We start from the raw sequence: 17,543 nt of genomic DNA on the forward strand, positions 1-17,543 counted from the left end.
GCCGTAATCGGCGCTCCTCGTCTCACACTGACAGACAATCAGCGGCATTTACTCGCAGGGGAGAACAGGGCAGGTAATCAGGGCAATGATCATTAGTGCCTTCATTACAGTAAAGCCCCAGCAGTGCCACCAATCAGAGCCCATGAGTGCCCATCAGTGACACAATGCCCATTACTGGTGCCAGTCAGTGCTGCCTTTTAAAGCGGAGGTCCACCGTAAAGTGGACCTTCCGCTCATCGGAATCCCCCCCCCTCCGGCACCACAATTGGCACCTTTCAGGGGGGAGGGGGGTGCAGGTACCTGTACAGTACAGGTATCTGCACCCACTTCCTGGATAGCTCTCTGCGGAAAGGGGCGTAGATTACGCCCCTTTCCGAAAGTCCCCCGCTGCCTGCTGGGAAACACACAGATCCCAGAGGCAGCGAGTCCATCCTCATTGCGCAGCGCGACTCGCGCATGCGCAGTAGGGAACCGGGAAATGAAGCCGAAAGGCTCCACTTCCTGATTCCCATACCTAAGATGGCGACGGCAGCACCCGAGAGACGATCGAGAGATCGGCTTCAGGTGCCGACATCGTGGGCGCGCTGGACATGTAAGTGTCACTATTTTAAAAGTCAGCAGCTGCAGTATTTGTAGCTGCTGGCTTTTTAAAAAAAAAAAACGCGCACTCCCGGCGGACTCACGCTTTAATGCTCATCAGTGCTGCCCATCAATTCCCATCAGTGCTGCACACCAGTGCCACCTATTAGTGCCCACCAGTGCCACCCATCAGTCCTCATCAGTGCCGCCTATCAGTGCTCATCAGTGCCGCATATCACTGCCCATCAGAGTGTGGTATAATAGTGCCTCCTTATCAGTGCCCATCAGTGAAGGAGAAAAATTACTTATTTACAAAATGTATTGACTGAAACTAAGAAAAACTTTTTTTTTTTCAAAATTTCCTGTCTTATTTCCTTTTTTTCAAAATTTCTGGTCTTTTTTCTTTCTTTTTTTTTGTAAAAAATAAAAAAAAAACAGCAGTGATTAAATACCACCAAAAGAAAACTCTATTTGTGTGAAGAAAATGATAAAAATTGAATTTGGGTACTGTACCACGCAATTGTCATTCAAATTGTGACAGCGCTAAAAGGTGAAAAATGGACTGGGCAGGAATGGGGTGAAAGTGCCCTGTATTGAGGTGGTTAAGCTGCTTTTAGTACTGTGTGGTAAATTTTTCTTTTTTTTAATTTTAGTTTTTTTTTACATTTTTTGTTTGTTTTTTTGGGGATTTTGCAGTGCAATTTATTTGCAATTTGTTTCCTCTTTATTTTTATTTTTTATTTCACTTTTTCTTCATTTGTATTTTTTTTCCAGGTTCTCTTTTCTTTTTTCCCCCCTCTCCTCCTTGTAACTAATATAACTGGGTGATATGTATGTGCTAGTCTTTGTATTTTATTTATTTATTTTATTTATTTGTTTTATTTAATTTATTAATTTATTTTATTTATTTATTTATTTTATTTATTTATTGTATTTTAGCACAATCAAGGATTTGATAATAAGTATAATACATGGTTTTATTGCTGTAATTGTTTTGGAACTAAAGGAATGTTAAAGTCAGTAGGGTACAGGGGTCACCCAGATAGAATACAGTCATGGTGGTATTTATGTTAGCAGTTTCTAATACTTGTACTGTGAATGGACAATGTCCAGTTGCAGGGATGTGTTCAGCAAAGGGGGAGGATGTTGCAGGTTCTGATAATGGCAGTGCTACCTTTTATAGTCAGGGACAGGAGCTCTGCCAGCCAGAGTGACACTAAAGTTAGACCCAGTAGTTGTCAGACAAAAGAGGAGTACGAGCTGCAAGGTCCTGGAATCATGGAGAAATTCACGGCTGCTATGCTGCTGGCCGCAGTTGGGGACTCTTTGGGCTATAAAAACTTCAGCTGGGAAATTTCTTCTTCAGGTGTAAAGATCCACGAGGAACTGAAAGGACTTGGAGGTATAGACAAGCTGGTACTATCCGCAGACAAATGGCCTATAAGTCACAACACCCTAATGCATATGGCCACCGCAGAAGCACTTGCCACAGGTAAGTCTTTAATGAAGGTGTGTATTAGAAAGGCATCAACATTTGTCCTATCTAAATTCTACTGCCAATGCACAAAGTTGTGTAATTTCTGGTATGTATATTAAAAATTAATCTCTGCTGTGTAATTTCATATTTATTTTCCAAATTACAGGTATTTATATAGCATCAACTATTTATGTACATACTATACATTTACAATCTAAAGCTGGCCATGCACTGTCGTTTTTTTTTGTTTTTGTTTTGTTCAGCCAGCAGGCTATGTTGATGGAGACATAAATGAGGTGGATGGAGGCATCTCCTGCCAGGACAGTGTGTTCCAACAGCTGCACCCAGTTGGCTGCAGTCACTAATCAAGAATTGTATTCCAGAAGTCCATCAAACAACACATTTCCATTGAGAGGGGACGCTGATCAAAATCCATCTCGTCCCTGCTAAACTGATAAATCAGTGTATGGCCAGCTTAGGATACCTAAATCACATGCAAACATATAAGCACACATATACCAGGGTCAACTTAAAAGAGAAGTTCAGGATTTTCTTTTGGGGGGGGGGGGGAATCATACTTACCTAGGCGGATGCAGCATCGGTCCGATGCTGCGTCTGTCCCCTGCCAGGTCTAAGACTGGGACTCGAGCAATCAAACACTGCTAATTGCCAGCTCTCAGAGCTCCACTGTCGGTCTCTGGAGGGGGCGGGTGCTGCCGGCTCAGGCTCTCATTTGCTTGCTGAGAGACTGAACCTGATGCCGGTCCCCCGCCAGTTCTAAGGCTGAGAGCTGAGCAATCAAACACCACCAATAGCTTGGTTCTCAGCACTCCCTGAACATAGAGCCGGTGACTGTTAGTCACCGGCTTTCTGCTCTGCCCCCCCCCCCCCACTGTTACTGGAGTGCTGGACTGTGAAGGGGGCGGGAGAGGCAGGCTCTCAGTGGCTCGCTGAGAGACTGAGCCGGGTGCGGTCCCCTGCCAGTGTAACAACATATTTGGTGACCCATCGCAGTTTGCTACGGAAGTGACGTTCCATTGCCGCCATCTTGCTACACCCCACTCTCGTCCACAGTAAAGATACACTAAGAAGGGTCAAAGCGGACATGTTGTTATACCCACCGGAGTTTTGCATTTTAGACGTATTTATAACTGTAAAGTAAGTTTCTATAGTGAAATACAGTACTTAGAAGTCTGATTGCTTAGATGTTGAATTTTAAAAACAGCGAACTTCTGTCAGATTAGCAAACCTGTGAGATGAGCAGGGTTGCCGCTGCTTTTAAAATTCAAGATCGAAGTAGTCAAACGGAGTTGTAAGTCCTGTATTTCATTATATAAACTGACTTTACGCTTATAAATATGTGTAAAATGCAAAACTCCGGTGGGTGTAACAACATGTCCACTTTCCCCCTTCTTAGTGTATCCTTACTGTGGACGAGTGTGGGGTGTAGCAAGATGGCGGCAATGGAACGTCACTTCCGTAGCAAACTGCGATGGGTCGTCGAATATGTCGTTATACCGGCTCTAAGACTGAGAACTGAGTGATCAAACACCACAGATAGCCCAGTTTTCAGAACTCCCTCACTGGAGCGCCACACTGTGGAGGGGGTAGGAGTGGCCAGCTCAGGCTGTCAACAGCTCGCTGAGAGGTGGAGCTGGGTGCCGGTCCAGGCATGTGGGCAGATCTCAACCATATGGTCGTGATCTTTCCCAAGTCTGGACCGAATCTGTAACTTTATCTGGCAGCCGGCGTCAGCCCACTGTCTGCTGAAAACGAGTCACCGGAGCACAGAAAGAACTGCGATTCCTGTGAACTACAGAAGTACAGCCAAACAAGCTTTGGCTGTACTTCTCCTTTAAACTGTCCACACACTGTTAGTTTGTTTTCGTTCAGCCAGCAGACTGAACCAAGAAATTATCAGATTCCTCCATCGACACAAAGGAGGTAGATGGAAGAATCCTCCCTGCTAGGATATTGTATTCTAACAGCGGAACCCACAGTTATCACAAGACACTGATCAGCAGCTGCAACCGACTGAGAAAAGTATTCCAGCTTATCCGTTCAACAGAAATCAGTCTAAAGCCTGGTACACATGCTAAGTTTTCTTTTGGCTGAATGAAAAAAAACTGAAGAGCTCATGAGGAGCTCTCTGTATTAATTATTTGATGTTAGCTCAGTGATCTCCCCGCTGTGCTATTGTGTTCTGACAGGAGGACTGCCCCCCCCCCCCCCCCCCCCCCCGTGCAATCTGCAAGTGCGGTTGCTCCAAAACTTAGTAAATGAGGAAAAGGTTCACTTTTTAAAGAATACCCAATCATGTGCAAGGAAAATAAAAATAAAAAAAGCATTTTTTCTTACACATGATTGGATGATGGAAGTCAGCAGAGCTTATGCTTGTTTACAAAGCTCTGGAGCAACTGCACTTTGCAAAATGCACAGTCGATTTGCCTTTAGTAAATCAACCCTAATGCATGGCAAGTTTTAGACAGGATCCAATATGTCTTTGGAGCATGGGAGGAAACCCATGCTAGCACAGGGAGAACATGCAAGTAGTGTTCTGAGCGGGATATAAAGCTGGGGACCCAATTTAAACAAGGTAGAAGTGCTAACCACTAAGCCACTGTGTTTTTTTAGTAACTTAAGTACATGATTTTCCCTTCTTTAAATAAAACATGCTACAGAGCAAGAGGAGAGAAACAGGAAAGGCTCCAAAACATAATCAGCTTCTGAAAATGGTCAGTTGCCAAGGAAATGTGATGCTGATTTAGTACTTGAGCATGTTTATTTAAAGTGCAGTCATGCTAACATATTAATTTTACAGTTGTTCCAAAGACTTATGATAGTTCTCATTTACACCAGAATTTGGTGCAGGAAACCCTCCTTTGCCAATGCATGTATCAGACACTGTGTTAAAAACACACAAGTGTGCAATCTGCTGTAGGTGTCAATAAATTCTAAACAACAGCCCAAACACAGATGCAGTGTGTTTGTCTGCATCGGATCACATGGTACTACAGTACCATGTGATCTGGTTGCAATGCATTTTTAAAAGTAGTGCATGCACTACTTTTGGTGCAATCCATTGAAATTTCAGCCCATTCATTTGAATGGACTGAAAATCGCATCGCAGTAAATCCAACAGAAACTTGTATTGTGTTTCTGTGCAATTCTTGTGTGAATCAGCACTAACACAAGTTTAGATCATACTATATGCTGGTCCTCAGAAAATGGTCTTCTTACTCCTGGGACTCCAGTCGGTAAACTTCCACTGTAAATATTTTGTTTTACCGTACAGTAATGGCCAAGCCTGCATTTACACGGGTGCAATGCGTAAGCATATTCTTGGTGATTGTGCTTTTTTTTGGGCATTTTTCAAGTTATAGGCATATTTTACTGTGCAATTTGCAAAGTGTAGTTGTACTCTGCAAGTTCAATTGTTTCAGAGCTTAGTAAATGAGGTAAGGCTTCACTTTGCAAAGAATGCCCAATCGCAAGAAAAAAAAAAATGCATTTTACAAGAGAATTTGCCTCAGAGCTTAGTGAATGTGGTGAATTTTCACTTTGAAAGAAAGCCCAAGGAAAGCACAAGGAAAATAAAATAACAGCATTTTTGCTTGCACATGATTGGATGATGGAAGTCAGGAGAGCTTTTGCTCATTTAGGGAGCTCTGAAGCACCTGCTCTTGCAGAGTGCAACTGCACTTCGCAAAGTGCACAGTCAATTTGCCTTTAGTAAATCAACCCCAGAGTGTAGATCCTAGAGCCCGCCTTTCTCAACTTTTTCAACACAGAGGAACCCTTGAAATAGTTCTCCAGTTTCGAGGAACCCCTGAAAAAAAAATTACAAATCTACAACTCATGATACATTAGTGTGATGGTCAGTGGGAAGAATGGTCCTTACACTTGTGGTCATTGGGAAGAATTACCCCCTTACCGATAGCTAAAAAGATCAATGGTGTCAGTGGGAACTTATCTGAGAGGCAGAAATTGCCCAATGCTGAAGGAACCCCTAGCAACCTCTGGAGGAACCCTGGTTGAGAATCACTGTCCTAGAGTAACTGAGCATACAAGTATGAACAGGGACAATTAAAAAGAATGGGATTCTGCATGGTCGGACATTGTCAGGCATAGATAAATGAGCAGATAAACACTCAAGTGTGAAATGGGGCTTAGTTAGTGATGCTCAAATGGAGACTTCTATGTCCAGACTTAGGTAAAACATGGCAAAAGTGTAAAAAAAAATTCTCTCTATTTTCTCAGAAAGGGCATAAGAGAATAAATTAAATACCTAAAGTGGAGCTAAAGTGCCAATTTAAAGACTGCAAGCAGGCAGTCTCTTTGTTGCAGAAGAGACAACAATGTCTTGTCTGCAATAAATGGAACCTACCTGACTGCTCACAGTCTTCTTTGAAATGTACACTGAGCTGCGGAAGCACAGCTCAGTTTACATTCCTGCACAGCCCCTGTATGCCATGACGATTATTGACATTTCAAAACAGTTCTAAACCCTGCAATATAGCGGTTGGTGTCACATCTCATTGTGCTGAAAAAAAGCGGTGTGAACTGAAACCATTGGAAACATGGGGGGTTATTTACAAAAGACAAATCTACTTTGCACTGAAAGTGCTCTAGGAAGTGCAGTCGCTCTAAATCTAAGGGGTAGATCTGAAATGAGTGGAAGCTCTGCTGTTTTTTATCATCCAATCACGTGCAAGCTAAAATGCTGTTTTTTATTTTCCTTGCATGTCCCCCTCGGATCTACAGTGACTTTACTTCCAAGTGCACTTGCAGTTGCCTTTAGTAAATAACCCTCATGGTGTCTTGCTTTGTCTGTGCATTGGGGCTGTGCAGGAAACATGTGGCCCCAATGCCGCTGGTGGAAAGTAGCCCTTAAAAAAGGAAACAGAAAAAATAAAGTAAAGAAAAGTAGTGTTTCCCAAAGCAACATACCATGTGTTTTGTCCTCTTGCCAGTCAGAAAATTACCATTAAAACATGGCGAAGATTGGTTACTATGGCCAATAGCCTTATTTGCTTTCTATACTCAGTGTATATATATATATATATAGAATTTAATAAATATAGTAATAAATAAATAATAATAAATGTATAATTTGTTATTATAAGACACTAATAAAAAAAACTGTGGGGTTTATTTACTAAAGGCAAATCCACTTTGCACTACAAAAAAAGTGCACTTGGTAATGCAGTCGCTTTAGATCCGAAGGGGACATAATGGGAATATAAAAAACAGCATTTTAGCTTACACATGATTGGATGATAAAATCAGAAGAGCTTCCCCTCATTTCAGATCTACCCCTTAGATTTAGAGCGACTGCACTTCCAAGTGCACTTGTATTTCATAAATTGACCCCCTATATATCCATAATAAAGAAAACATAAAAGACATTTGCAGTGATCAGGTATCACGTTATCACTTCTTCCACATCTAAATATATATAGAACTCGGAATGTTCTCTGCCTTTTGTCTGATAAGTTCGGCACTTGCTGTAATGCCACTGTCTAATCTTCAGCCAAGAGTGGCCTAAATTTAGTTTCAATATTCACCAAGTGGGAATGCATGTTATCTGAAAATAAACTTGGACAGGGCTGGGAAGATAAGAATTGTCAGGTTGATGTACAGTGTAAAGCCTGAAATCCATTAAAACTTCAGTTCTCTAGGAGCCTAAAGATAACTTTCTTTTTATCTTTTATCTACGACTACTACTGCTACTATTATTAGGAATAATAATAAAGATAATAAGAACTTTTAGATTACAGTAGTGAAAGTTTGCCTTTTAATTTAGGAGAGCTTCTTTTCCCTTGTCAGCATTACATTGTGACACCGTCAGGAAAATTCAAGTTGAGTTTGTGTGGACAGGGAATAGCTCTGCATCACCATTTTTCTTTTCTTTTTTTTAAATATGAATATGATTCCCCCTGTTTTATACAAATAAAACACGTGGAGATGTCTTTTGGATAAGAGAGGTTACAACCAAAGTTTGGAGTGTGAGATCTAGTTTACCACATTTGAAGATGATTATGTACCCTTGACCTTCAGCATTAGGCCTCCCGCACGTAGGCTGTCTAGCTCCTGTGCGTGTAATCCCAGAATGCATAGGTGCAGAGTCCAGCCTCGCTGCCTGCAGCCTGGCAAAGTCTATGGCAGGCTCAAATATGCTGGAGCTGGATGGGGCTGAACGCTGTACCAAGTGGTATTCACCTGGGCCCATACATTCAGGAATGAATTGCTGGAACCTCTGCAAGGTGGTAGAGTGGAAATCATTGGGTGGGGCTAGAAGAAATTTTAGTCCCTGTGGAGCACAAGCACCATGAAAGAAATATATGTGATTATATTTGCACACAGTTTCTATGTTGGGATTATGCACACATTCATTTAGTGAATTTAATTTCATCATAAAAGGACTTTTCACTGGACTTATTCATATATTATTATTCATTTTATGTTGTAAAAATAATAGCCTCTCTTTTTAATAATATATAAAAAAAAAAAAAATATATATATATATATATATATATATATATAAAATATATATATATATATATATATATATATATATATATATATATATATATATATATATATAAAATATTTAAAGAGGTGTTCCCCTTAAAAAATAAAATAAAAATTTAAAGTCAGCAGCTACAAATACTGCAGCTGCTGACTTTTAATAATCGGACACTTACCTGTCCCAGAGTCCAGCGATGCGGGTGAACGAAGCCCCGTTAGTTCCCCCCTCCGCTCGGCATTCTAACTGTGGGCACCCGACTGTGGCTTCACAGCCAGGCACCCACTGTGTATGCGCGAGCAGCGCCGTGCGCCGTGATTGGCCACGCAGTCATCTGGGACTTGTCACGTTTCCCAGATGACTGACAGGAGGGAGGGGGCAGAGCTGAGCCCTTCCTGCACCGAGGGGAAGTGATGTCTCCAGCCCAGGCACTGAAGGAGGCAGACTGTGAGGGACCCCCTAGCAACAGGCATTTAGAGGTGAGTTAAAAAAAAACATTTCCAAATGTTTTTATTTTTATTTTTTTAGGAATTTTTATGATTTTTTATTTTTTCAGCGGAACACCACTTTAAATACATATTTTAATTATTATATTAAACTATAGTAAACTTAATTATACATTATTTCAATAAATATTTAATACAAAATATTATAAAATGTCTGAACAACCGCAACATACAGGGATATACAATGTAATACTGACATATAATTACGCACATAGGTTGGGTTTGATGGATTTGTGTATTTTTTCGACCTTACCCACTATGTAACTATGTCTAATTTTATTTTCTTCTTTTATCATTTTCTTTATAATTTTCGCTCACTTACACACAGATATTTTTCAATAGGTAGCATATTTCTATTAGATAGTGTGGTACTTTCTTTTTTCATTTTATCTGTAGATTTTTTTCATTATCACTATCTAGGAGCCATCTGAGCTGCTGAGGCTCGTAGCTGGTTTAACTAGAGTAATCCCAGTGACAATTTAAAAATGCACCCAGGTTTCAAATGGTAAACAATTAAGGATAGTGCTAACAAGAACTGTTTATGGCTTTCTGCATATATTCAAGTGGCACTGAACACCAATTAGAAAACTACAGGAGTGCTGTAAACTTCAACATTTGCTTGTGTCCTTTTTTCTTGGAATGCTGTACCTGCTTTCAGATAATCTGGTGTAAATTCCCCCCTCCCTGGATCCTCCATCCTTCTTTAGGGACCCATGGAGTCACTCTTGCTACTACCTGGCTACATGGATAAGTCTCCTTACATCCATTGAAAACTTTTGCCTTGGCTGAAAGCCACTGTCCTTCTCCTGCCTCTATCTACTGATTGACAGTGGCCAGAGCATGAGCTGTTCCTAATTTACTCTGTATTTGATTGGCTCAAGAAGTGTGCTTCACTAACCATATTTTACTCAATACATTAAAAAAGAGGGTTTAGTATCACTTTAACAAACATATACTGAGACCACTGTATGTTAGTAAAGTGGAACTAAATTCCAAAATGCTTACCTCTGCTTCAACGATCCAGCTGGTCCTTCAACGGCACTGGTATCATCTCCCTGACTTCCACCCGTGCCATTTTTCAGCAGTCTTGATTGACAGGCACGGGGTGACATCATTGCCGTGCATGGCCAGGAGTGCAGTCATCCTGGCACACAGTAAGTGTATTCTTTTGCAGAAAAGACAAGGGGGGTTTATTTACTGAAGGCAAATCCACTTTGCATTACAAGTACACCTTGAAGTGCAGTCGTTGTAGATCTGAGGGGGACATGCAAGGAAAATAAAAAACAGCATTTTTGCTTGTACATGATTGGATGATAAAATCAGCAGAGCTTCCCCTCATTTCATATCTACCCCTTAGATCTACTGCGATCTACAGCGACTGCACTTACAAGTGCACTTTCAAGTGTACATGCAGTGCACTTGTAGTGCAGAGTGGATTTGCCTTTAGTAAATCAACCCCATTGCATGTCTCTTCTGTTTGCCATTTATTTTTTCAGCTTTAGTTCCCCCGCTTTAAAATAGATGGATATGTTTTAATTAGACATTTTTGAGCATGTTCAGTATGAGCCTGTAAGTTTGGACAAGAATTTTAAGATCTCACTGAAATTATACAATACTCTGCCATCTATAGAGTTTACACCACTGATCTTCATCAATGTCTTCTGGACATATTTCCTGTACATGTACAAGCCACATTGGACATGTCACACTAGTAATTATGTCCCATGGTGTTGCTCCCAGTCAACCAATCAGTGCTTTCTTGCTGATGATTGGAATTGTGAATGTTTCAGAAAGTAAGGGAAGGACTTTGTGTACGTAGCAGCTGTACATTAGTGTGTGTTGTGTTACCATTGGAAGAGATGGCATATGTTTTAAAAGAGAATTGAATTGGCTAGCATAAGGGTTATAATTGTATAATTGTGGAAATTTCTCTTTACTTCCTGTCCCATAGCTACAGAGGAAGTGACAGGAAATCCCTCCAAAATTTAGAAAATCTCTGGTAGTCACCTCACCAGAACTAATTTCTCCATTGGAATATTTCACCTCTATTACTGTTCCGGCAACCACTCAGAATTTGGGATTTTCTTACACTTTCTGTGATAATGACCACAGGACAAACAGAGAGGGTAAATCTCCCTAATGAGGGCACAACACAACAAAGTTTTTCCATCAGTTATACATTAAATATAACTGTAAAATGGGGTTTCTCGTGTAACTTTATTTTTCATTTTTATTCATAGCAGATTTTTTTTTAAATATATGGATAAATTATGCAGTCAGATGTATTCAGGGGAATTTAAAACAGTATATAAGCAGGGCCCTAGTTGGCCACCAGCAGGATCAAGGGGACAGGAACAAGATGAGGTAGCAAGCCCTTGTAAAGTGGAAGAAGACCACGATCTTGATCAGCTACATACTCCTGGCATAAGGCCCATTAAATAGTTACTAATAGTATAAATACTTACATCTCTCTCTGTGCTACCATTTGCCCTCTGTGTATGCTGAAGCCACACATGCACTATACAACCAGAGAGAGACCTGACCACAACTAGACAGCACATTATTGCGCAGTATATGAAAATTATTTCCATCTTGCCCAGTGTTTTTATTGAACTTTTTTGTGACTGCATACAACCCACTAATAAACATATAGTCTAAGTGCCACTGCTGCCCGTGGTAGCAATGCTGCTTTATATACTGCTTGTCTTATTGAGTTGTCACCTTTCAGTATATAGAGGTGTCCGTTTTTAAACTTTAATATTCCTTTTAAGTAAAATTACTAAATATTTCTTAATACTTAATACTGTTATATTAGGAAATTGTTTTTTTACTTCACTACAGACTACTGGTGCTTAGAAGACCTTTATCGTGAAATGGTGAAGCACTATGTTGATGCAGTAGACAGACTACAGGGACGAAGACCAGACCCAGCAACCATTGAAGGATGCTCTCATCTAAAGCCAGATAACTACCTACTTGCATGGCATACCCCATTCAATGAAAAAGGTCTGATTTTCTCAACTCTTAATTCTTTTAGTTACATATCTCTCATACATAGTTAAGATTTAGATCAGTGTGTAATATATATGAATCAGATTTAAAAAAAATAGGTAGACTTAAATGAAAAGTCACAATATGTAAAAGACCTGATAATTATGTTAATTTTCATGCATTCAAGATACCAATACCTACATGGAAAATTTGACTTTTTGCAACATTCTGTGCTATGGTTACAGGATAAGGGAGGCTTAAAAAAGTTTTTTCATTATAAAACTTTTGTAACAGTTATGTCCCCAATGGGATTTTTATCATTATAATATTTTTGTAACAGTCCCTTATGGGAAGAAATACATGTTTACGTTGTCTCAAGTGCTTTCTTACCATTAGTACAATGTATGACCTGTCCCCCTTCCCCTCCTGCTGTGACTGATCTGACAACAACTTTAAAGAAGACAGCTGACTCATATCTTGCAGCTTGTCTCGGCTGTGAACTCTACCCAGAGACAAACAGAGGCAAGAGGAATGCGGATCCTGATGAGATACCTCCTCCTTCTGCATTCTTCTTGCCATTGCCTGTCTGTGGAAAGTGCTCACAGCTAATTGGCTTGTGGTCAGCTTCAAAGCTGTTGTCAGATGGGCAGTGGCCCCGGGGGGCAGATAAATACATAGTTATAATACATACACATAAACATTTCTAATTCTGTACAGCTAATTTAGTGATCTGGTCTCCTTGCCATATAGCACAGTTTGGTAAACAACACACCCCTAGCATCGCTCAGCTCTGTCTTCCTATCTGCATGTGTATGTCCTGTACGTGTGCACTGAGGCAAAGCCTGAATGGATCCTAGTACTGGCCTCCTTTTTCCTATGTCTAGGGGTTTCCCAAGGTAGATGGCCCAAAGAATTGTAGAAGCTGACACTGGATCCACTTTTGGGATTTTTATTTACAAAAAAAAAGTAGACAAAACACAGTCTCTAAATGAGCGTTAGAAGGTTTAGGTAGAAAGTTCAGGTACTCTTGGAACTGCTCAAAATAGAAAGTCTCTCACTCGCAGGAATCCAGAGAATAGCCACTCACAACTGGATTCTCACAGCTACCAGATAGACCTCCTCTCACTAGGCCTAGCAGCCGATAGAGTATTCAGATAAAGCAAAGTCTCTGCCACAGACTTGCATGTAGAATTTTTGTGAATAAAGACTCTGCCACAGACTTGTTGTAGAACACTTGTAGTAACTGAAGGATGTAGACAAATTTAGAGACCCCTCATATGGTACCAGTATCTTGCAGCCGGTCCGGCGATACCGTACGGGTATAGATTCACTTGGTGTCTTTCAACGGAGCCTCCAGGCTCTTTCTGAGATGCCAGCCTTCAGAGTGGCCTTCTCCCGAAGAGTCCTCCCCTGGTTGCTTCCTCAGTTGTCGGGCCTCATCTCAGATGAGACAGCACCGGACCACCTTTGAATCCTCCTTCCAGTTACTTTGCCTCAGGCTAGCCAGCCTCTAAACTCGGAATTGTATGGATCTGCACCCCAGGCCATGAGAGCCATGGGGGCTGGTCAGGAGGACCAGGACCAAACAGACAGAACAATCTTCTGGACCGGAACCTAGAAGCACGTGATGTCAGTACCTTAAGTATCCTCTCCCAGAATGCACAGTGGGATGAGACTCCCACTGGGCTGGTTCCGAGAAAAGTGACACTCAATGCGTCCAGCCAAACTGCGTTCTCCCACTTGCCAGAGATGACAGCGCCACCTGTGGCCAAGCAGAACACAGTGTAATCCAGCTAGACTGGTGCTGAAACCATAATTTGGTACAATTAAGCCCAAAACCAAACTGCGGTTTTAGGAACTTTAAATAGAGAAAAACACATAGCGCATGCTCTTCAGGAGCCGGCACTACACATATGTTTAGCATTTTTATTTAATACGTTGCTGCATTAATTGGTGTTTTCGCTTGTCTTCAATCTAGCTTTAAATTTTACAGATTTTCTATAAGATGAGAAGGAACTCACCGATGTACACACATTTAGTAGTTTTATATATTCCTGAAATATGTGCATTTTTATCTGTAAATATTCTCACAATCTAACAATTAAAAAGTGTTGTTGAGAGCATTACTACAAAAATGACTGAAAACATGTTTTGCACTGATTGAGAAAGTGTTAACAGGGTAAGGTACCATTGTAGATTAAGGAGATCCAGAACCCAAAGCCTCTCCACCCAGGAAGAGTAGAAAGAAACAGAATCTGTGTTCCATCTATGTTGTTTGAATCAGGGGATTCTGGGAGATTACTCTATTGACTAGCTAATATTCAAAAGTTTTCTTTTTCTTTTCAATTTCAATGAGTTTTAGAGAATATGGAAAATTAAATATGCCCAACTTCAAAGAACTTGTGGATCTGAGTTTCTTTCCTTAGGGTCATTTAAGGTCACACTATTTAGAATATGAACATTTTTTTGTCCAAAAAGAGTTTTAGGGGAGCAGTAAATGCGACTTTCACCAAACATTCACTGGTTGTAAATCAATCATTAAAACACATAAACTATAAAGGATTTATGTATGTAGAATGTCAGATTCACTGATTTCTAAATATGCCCTAAGTGTTTGAGGCTTGGGACATATCCAATGCAGAATTGCTTTCCTGGCAGACAGACATACAGTATGGTTACTAATAATTTTTTTCAACCTTTATTGTTTATTGTTCTCTGTAAATATTGCCCCACTTGGTGTCAATGGTAGAAAGTTTACTTCACTACATTTCCAAAATGTGTGATTTATGTCATCTGCTGAGTGATCACATTTAAGCAGTTAGATGATTGGCTCATTAGAATATATGTGGAGATGTGTTTTCATTATGGTATATGGTATACTTGCATTTTTAACATTATCTCTCTGTATGAAGTTGGTGGGCCCGTTTTTTTAGAATGTTAGAGGTGAAAACATCTTCTGTGTTTTTAGTGGGGTAAATTTGAGTCCATTTATTTAATTTCATGGGACTTTTATGATAGTCCAGTTGCTTGCGGCAACATACATATACCTACTATATTTATTTTATTTTCAGGTTTGGGTTTCACAAGCATTTGGCATATGGGATTCGACCAATCAGTGTGGGAGAGGTTTTTATTGATATTCAAAATATATGAATGTGCTTGAAGAAATGTGAAGCATTCTGGATTTGATTACCCCATAGTGGGAGGGACAGTAAAGAATGGCTATTAACTTTATGTTTGCTTCTGAATTAATGCCATACTGCTCAACAAAATGTATAAAAGCATGTTTGAGGTGGCTTACAAGGGTAAGAGGTCTTCATGCCTATGGAGCAGGTATAAAAGACTTATATTGAGTTTAGCGTGTAGTGTCCATATACAGTATGTGTCTGTATTATGGATCTAATCTCAAATGTATCCAGTTATCCAGTTACTGCTGCTAAATTTAAGAATTCTAGCTCCAAGAGATTGAGACCTCAATTCTAATTGTTTGTTGGAAAATGTGTAGGCTAATTCTTGCATTGCTTCCAGCCCAGACAAATCCCTGGCATGCCCGACAGATTTGTTTGAGGTTTGTTAGTTTTCGTGTAATTTGCAGTGTTTGTAGGATGTAAAGTAATGTGAATGCCACCATTTTTATTAACCTAACTCTACCTATGCTTCAGCAGGGACCTAATGAATTTTGATCCTTGTATGGCCATTCCTGCTCAACAGAAGTCGATCCAATGATTGACTTCTGTCCAACAGGAATGTTGCAAAACTTTTGTTGATCAGCAGCTGTAACCAAACAGTGTATTCTGTCAGAATGCAATGGCACTTTGCTTGTGTGGATGGAGGAATCCGGTAATTTTTTATTATTTTTTTCTTATCAGCCCACTTCAAGCACTGGAAAAATTTTGAGTATGAGTTAAAGGGTTTTGGGAATATAAACTCCCAAATTAGGGACTTTATCTTTGCACCAAATTAAGGGGTAGGAATCGGATGTACTACATTCAGGTTTGGTCAATTTTGTTAGGCATAGGGCTCTTGACTTGTCCAGGTTGGTGGTAGAACCTGACACGTTGCGTAATTTAGTGATAGGTGAGAGTATGTAAGGATCTGTGTATTTTATAATATTTCTTGGATTTGATTGATAAACTAAAATACAGTAGCTACTGCTGGGTGTTAAATCTCTGGCCAAGAAGCTAAATTAATGGTTTAGATATATTTCTTAAATAGTTTTACCTGAAAATAAATTTCACACAAACCTGCTTAGACCTGCTGACACAATTTCTTAGTTATGATTGGGAAATGGAGTGGCATCACTTACTGTTTGTTGGACAAGAAACAGTAGGAGGTTGCATGAGGTTATCTGTGTTCATCCCTTCTTATACAATATTAGGATGACAGCACTGTGCAAATCAACAGAGCCTTGATTAGCTTACACGGCAGCATTTTCCTATCCTGCTGTGACGTGATTGCAATAAATTAACAGAGATAGATTGGGGTACTTTACACTAGCATTATTTTAAACTACATAATCAGTATAATACAGTAATGTGGGTTTTGTATACAGTGTTCAGCTCTTGCATATACGGCTTTAAGTGGAACATATATTTTCTAGCCTTAAAGTAGTGCCTTAACCTCCCTGGCGGTACGATTATTTCGGATTTTAGGTGCTAAAAGCGGTACCATTATTTTGCATGAAAATTTGGCGTTTTATATTGTAGTCCTGCAATTCTTAGGAATAACTCTCTTAAATCTGTCCAAACCAGAGTCTAGCAGACATCCCGGGTATGATAAAGTTTGAAAAATGAAATCATAAATTATAATATAAGAAATAATTATAAATAATTGTACCAAATAATAATATAACAATAATAAAAATTATTCAATAATGTAATCACATCAAAAACACTGAAATTTGCTCAGTTGCAGAATTGTCACTGTCATTACTTTTCAGTATTTGATGACGAATCTCCCCACAAATCGCTATCGCTCAATTCTGCGAGTGATTCTAATTTATTATCGCTGTTTTCTAGCTGCTCTAAAATCATTTTTGATGTACAGTGACAGTTTTGGTTGCTATGGACAATCTCCAGTTTCCAGGTATAAAGAACAGCTTTTATTATATAAAACTGCATGCAGGACACTGGGCAGACCACTAGGGACAACGGGGAGGTGAAATATTTACATACAGCAATGTAATCTGTAAGATTACATTATACTGTATGTTTACTGTTTGTTTCACTTTTTGAATTTGGCGCCGATCTCCGTGCCCGTGCGTCGCAACGCTCGCAGGGCACGGAGATCGCCGATGTGATAGATTGAGCGAGACACGGCTCGCTCGTACAGCGGGGAGACGACGCTGGATCCGAGGGAGAAGGTGAGTATTCCTCCTCCTGGATCCAGCGATGCAGTCCCGAGTCTGACTCGGGGATACCGCTCTTGGTATAAAAAATCCACCCCGAGTCAGACTCGGGAA

General features: G+C 40.1%; 1 protein-coding gene across 3 annotated transcripts in view; it reads left to right on the forward strand.

Moving 5' to 3' along the window:
* The first annotated feature begins 1,744 nt into the window (after nucleotides 1-1,744).
* ADPRHL1 (ADP-ribosylhydrolase like 1) overlaps nucleotides 1,745-17,543 on the forward strand; it is a 53,719-nt gene continuing 37,920 nt past the window's right edge. Inside the window, exons 1-2 of one of the 3 annotated variants that reach the window (XM_077482843.1) lie at nucleotides 1,745-2,071; nucleotides 11,933-12,097. In XM_077482843.1, coding sequence (XP_077338969.1) covers nucleotides 1,858-2,071; nucleotides 11,933-12,097 — 379 coding nt within the window. In that variant the 5' untranslated portion in view covers nucleotides 1,745-1,857. The remainder of the gene's footprint in view (nucleotides 2,072-11,932; nucleotides 12,098-17,543) is intronic. The other 2 variants (XM_077482844.1, XM_077482845.1) reach the window with 2 other exon arrangements.

The sequence above is a fragment of the Lithobates pipiens genome, unplaced genomic scaffold (assembly GCF_037356315.1).
Source record: "Lithobates pipiens isolate NorthernLeopardFrog02 unplaced genomic scaffold, aLitPip1_a1.2 Scaffold_16, whole genome shotgun sequence".
NCBI lineage: Eukaryota > Metazoa > Chordata > Amphibia > Anura > Ranidae > Lithobates > Lithobates pipiens.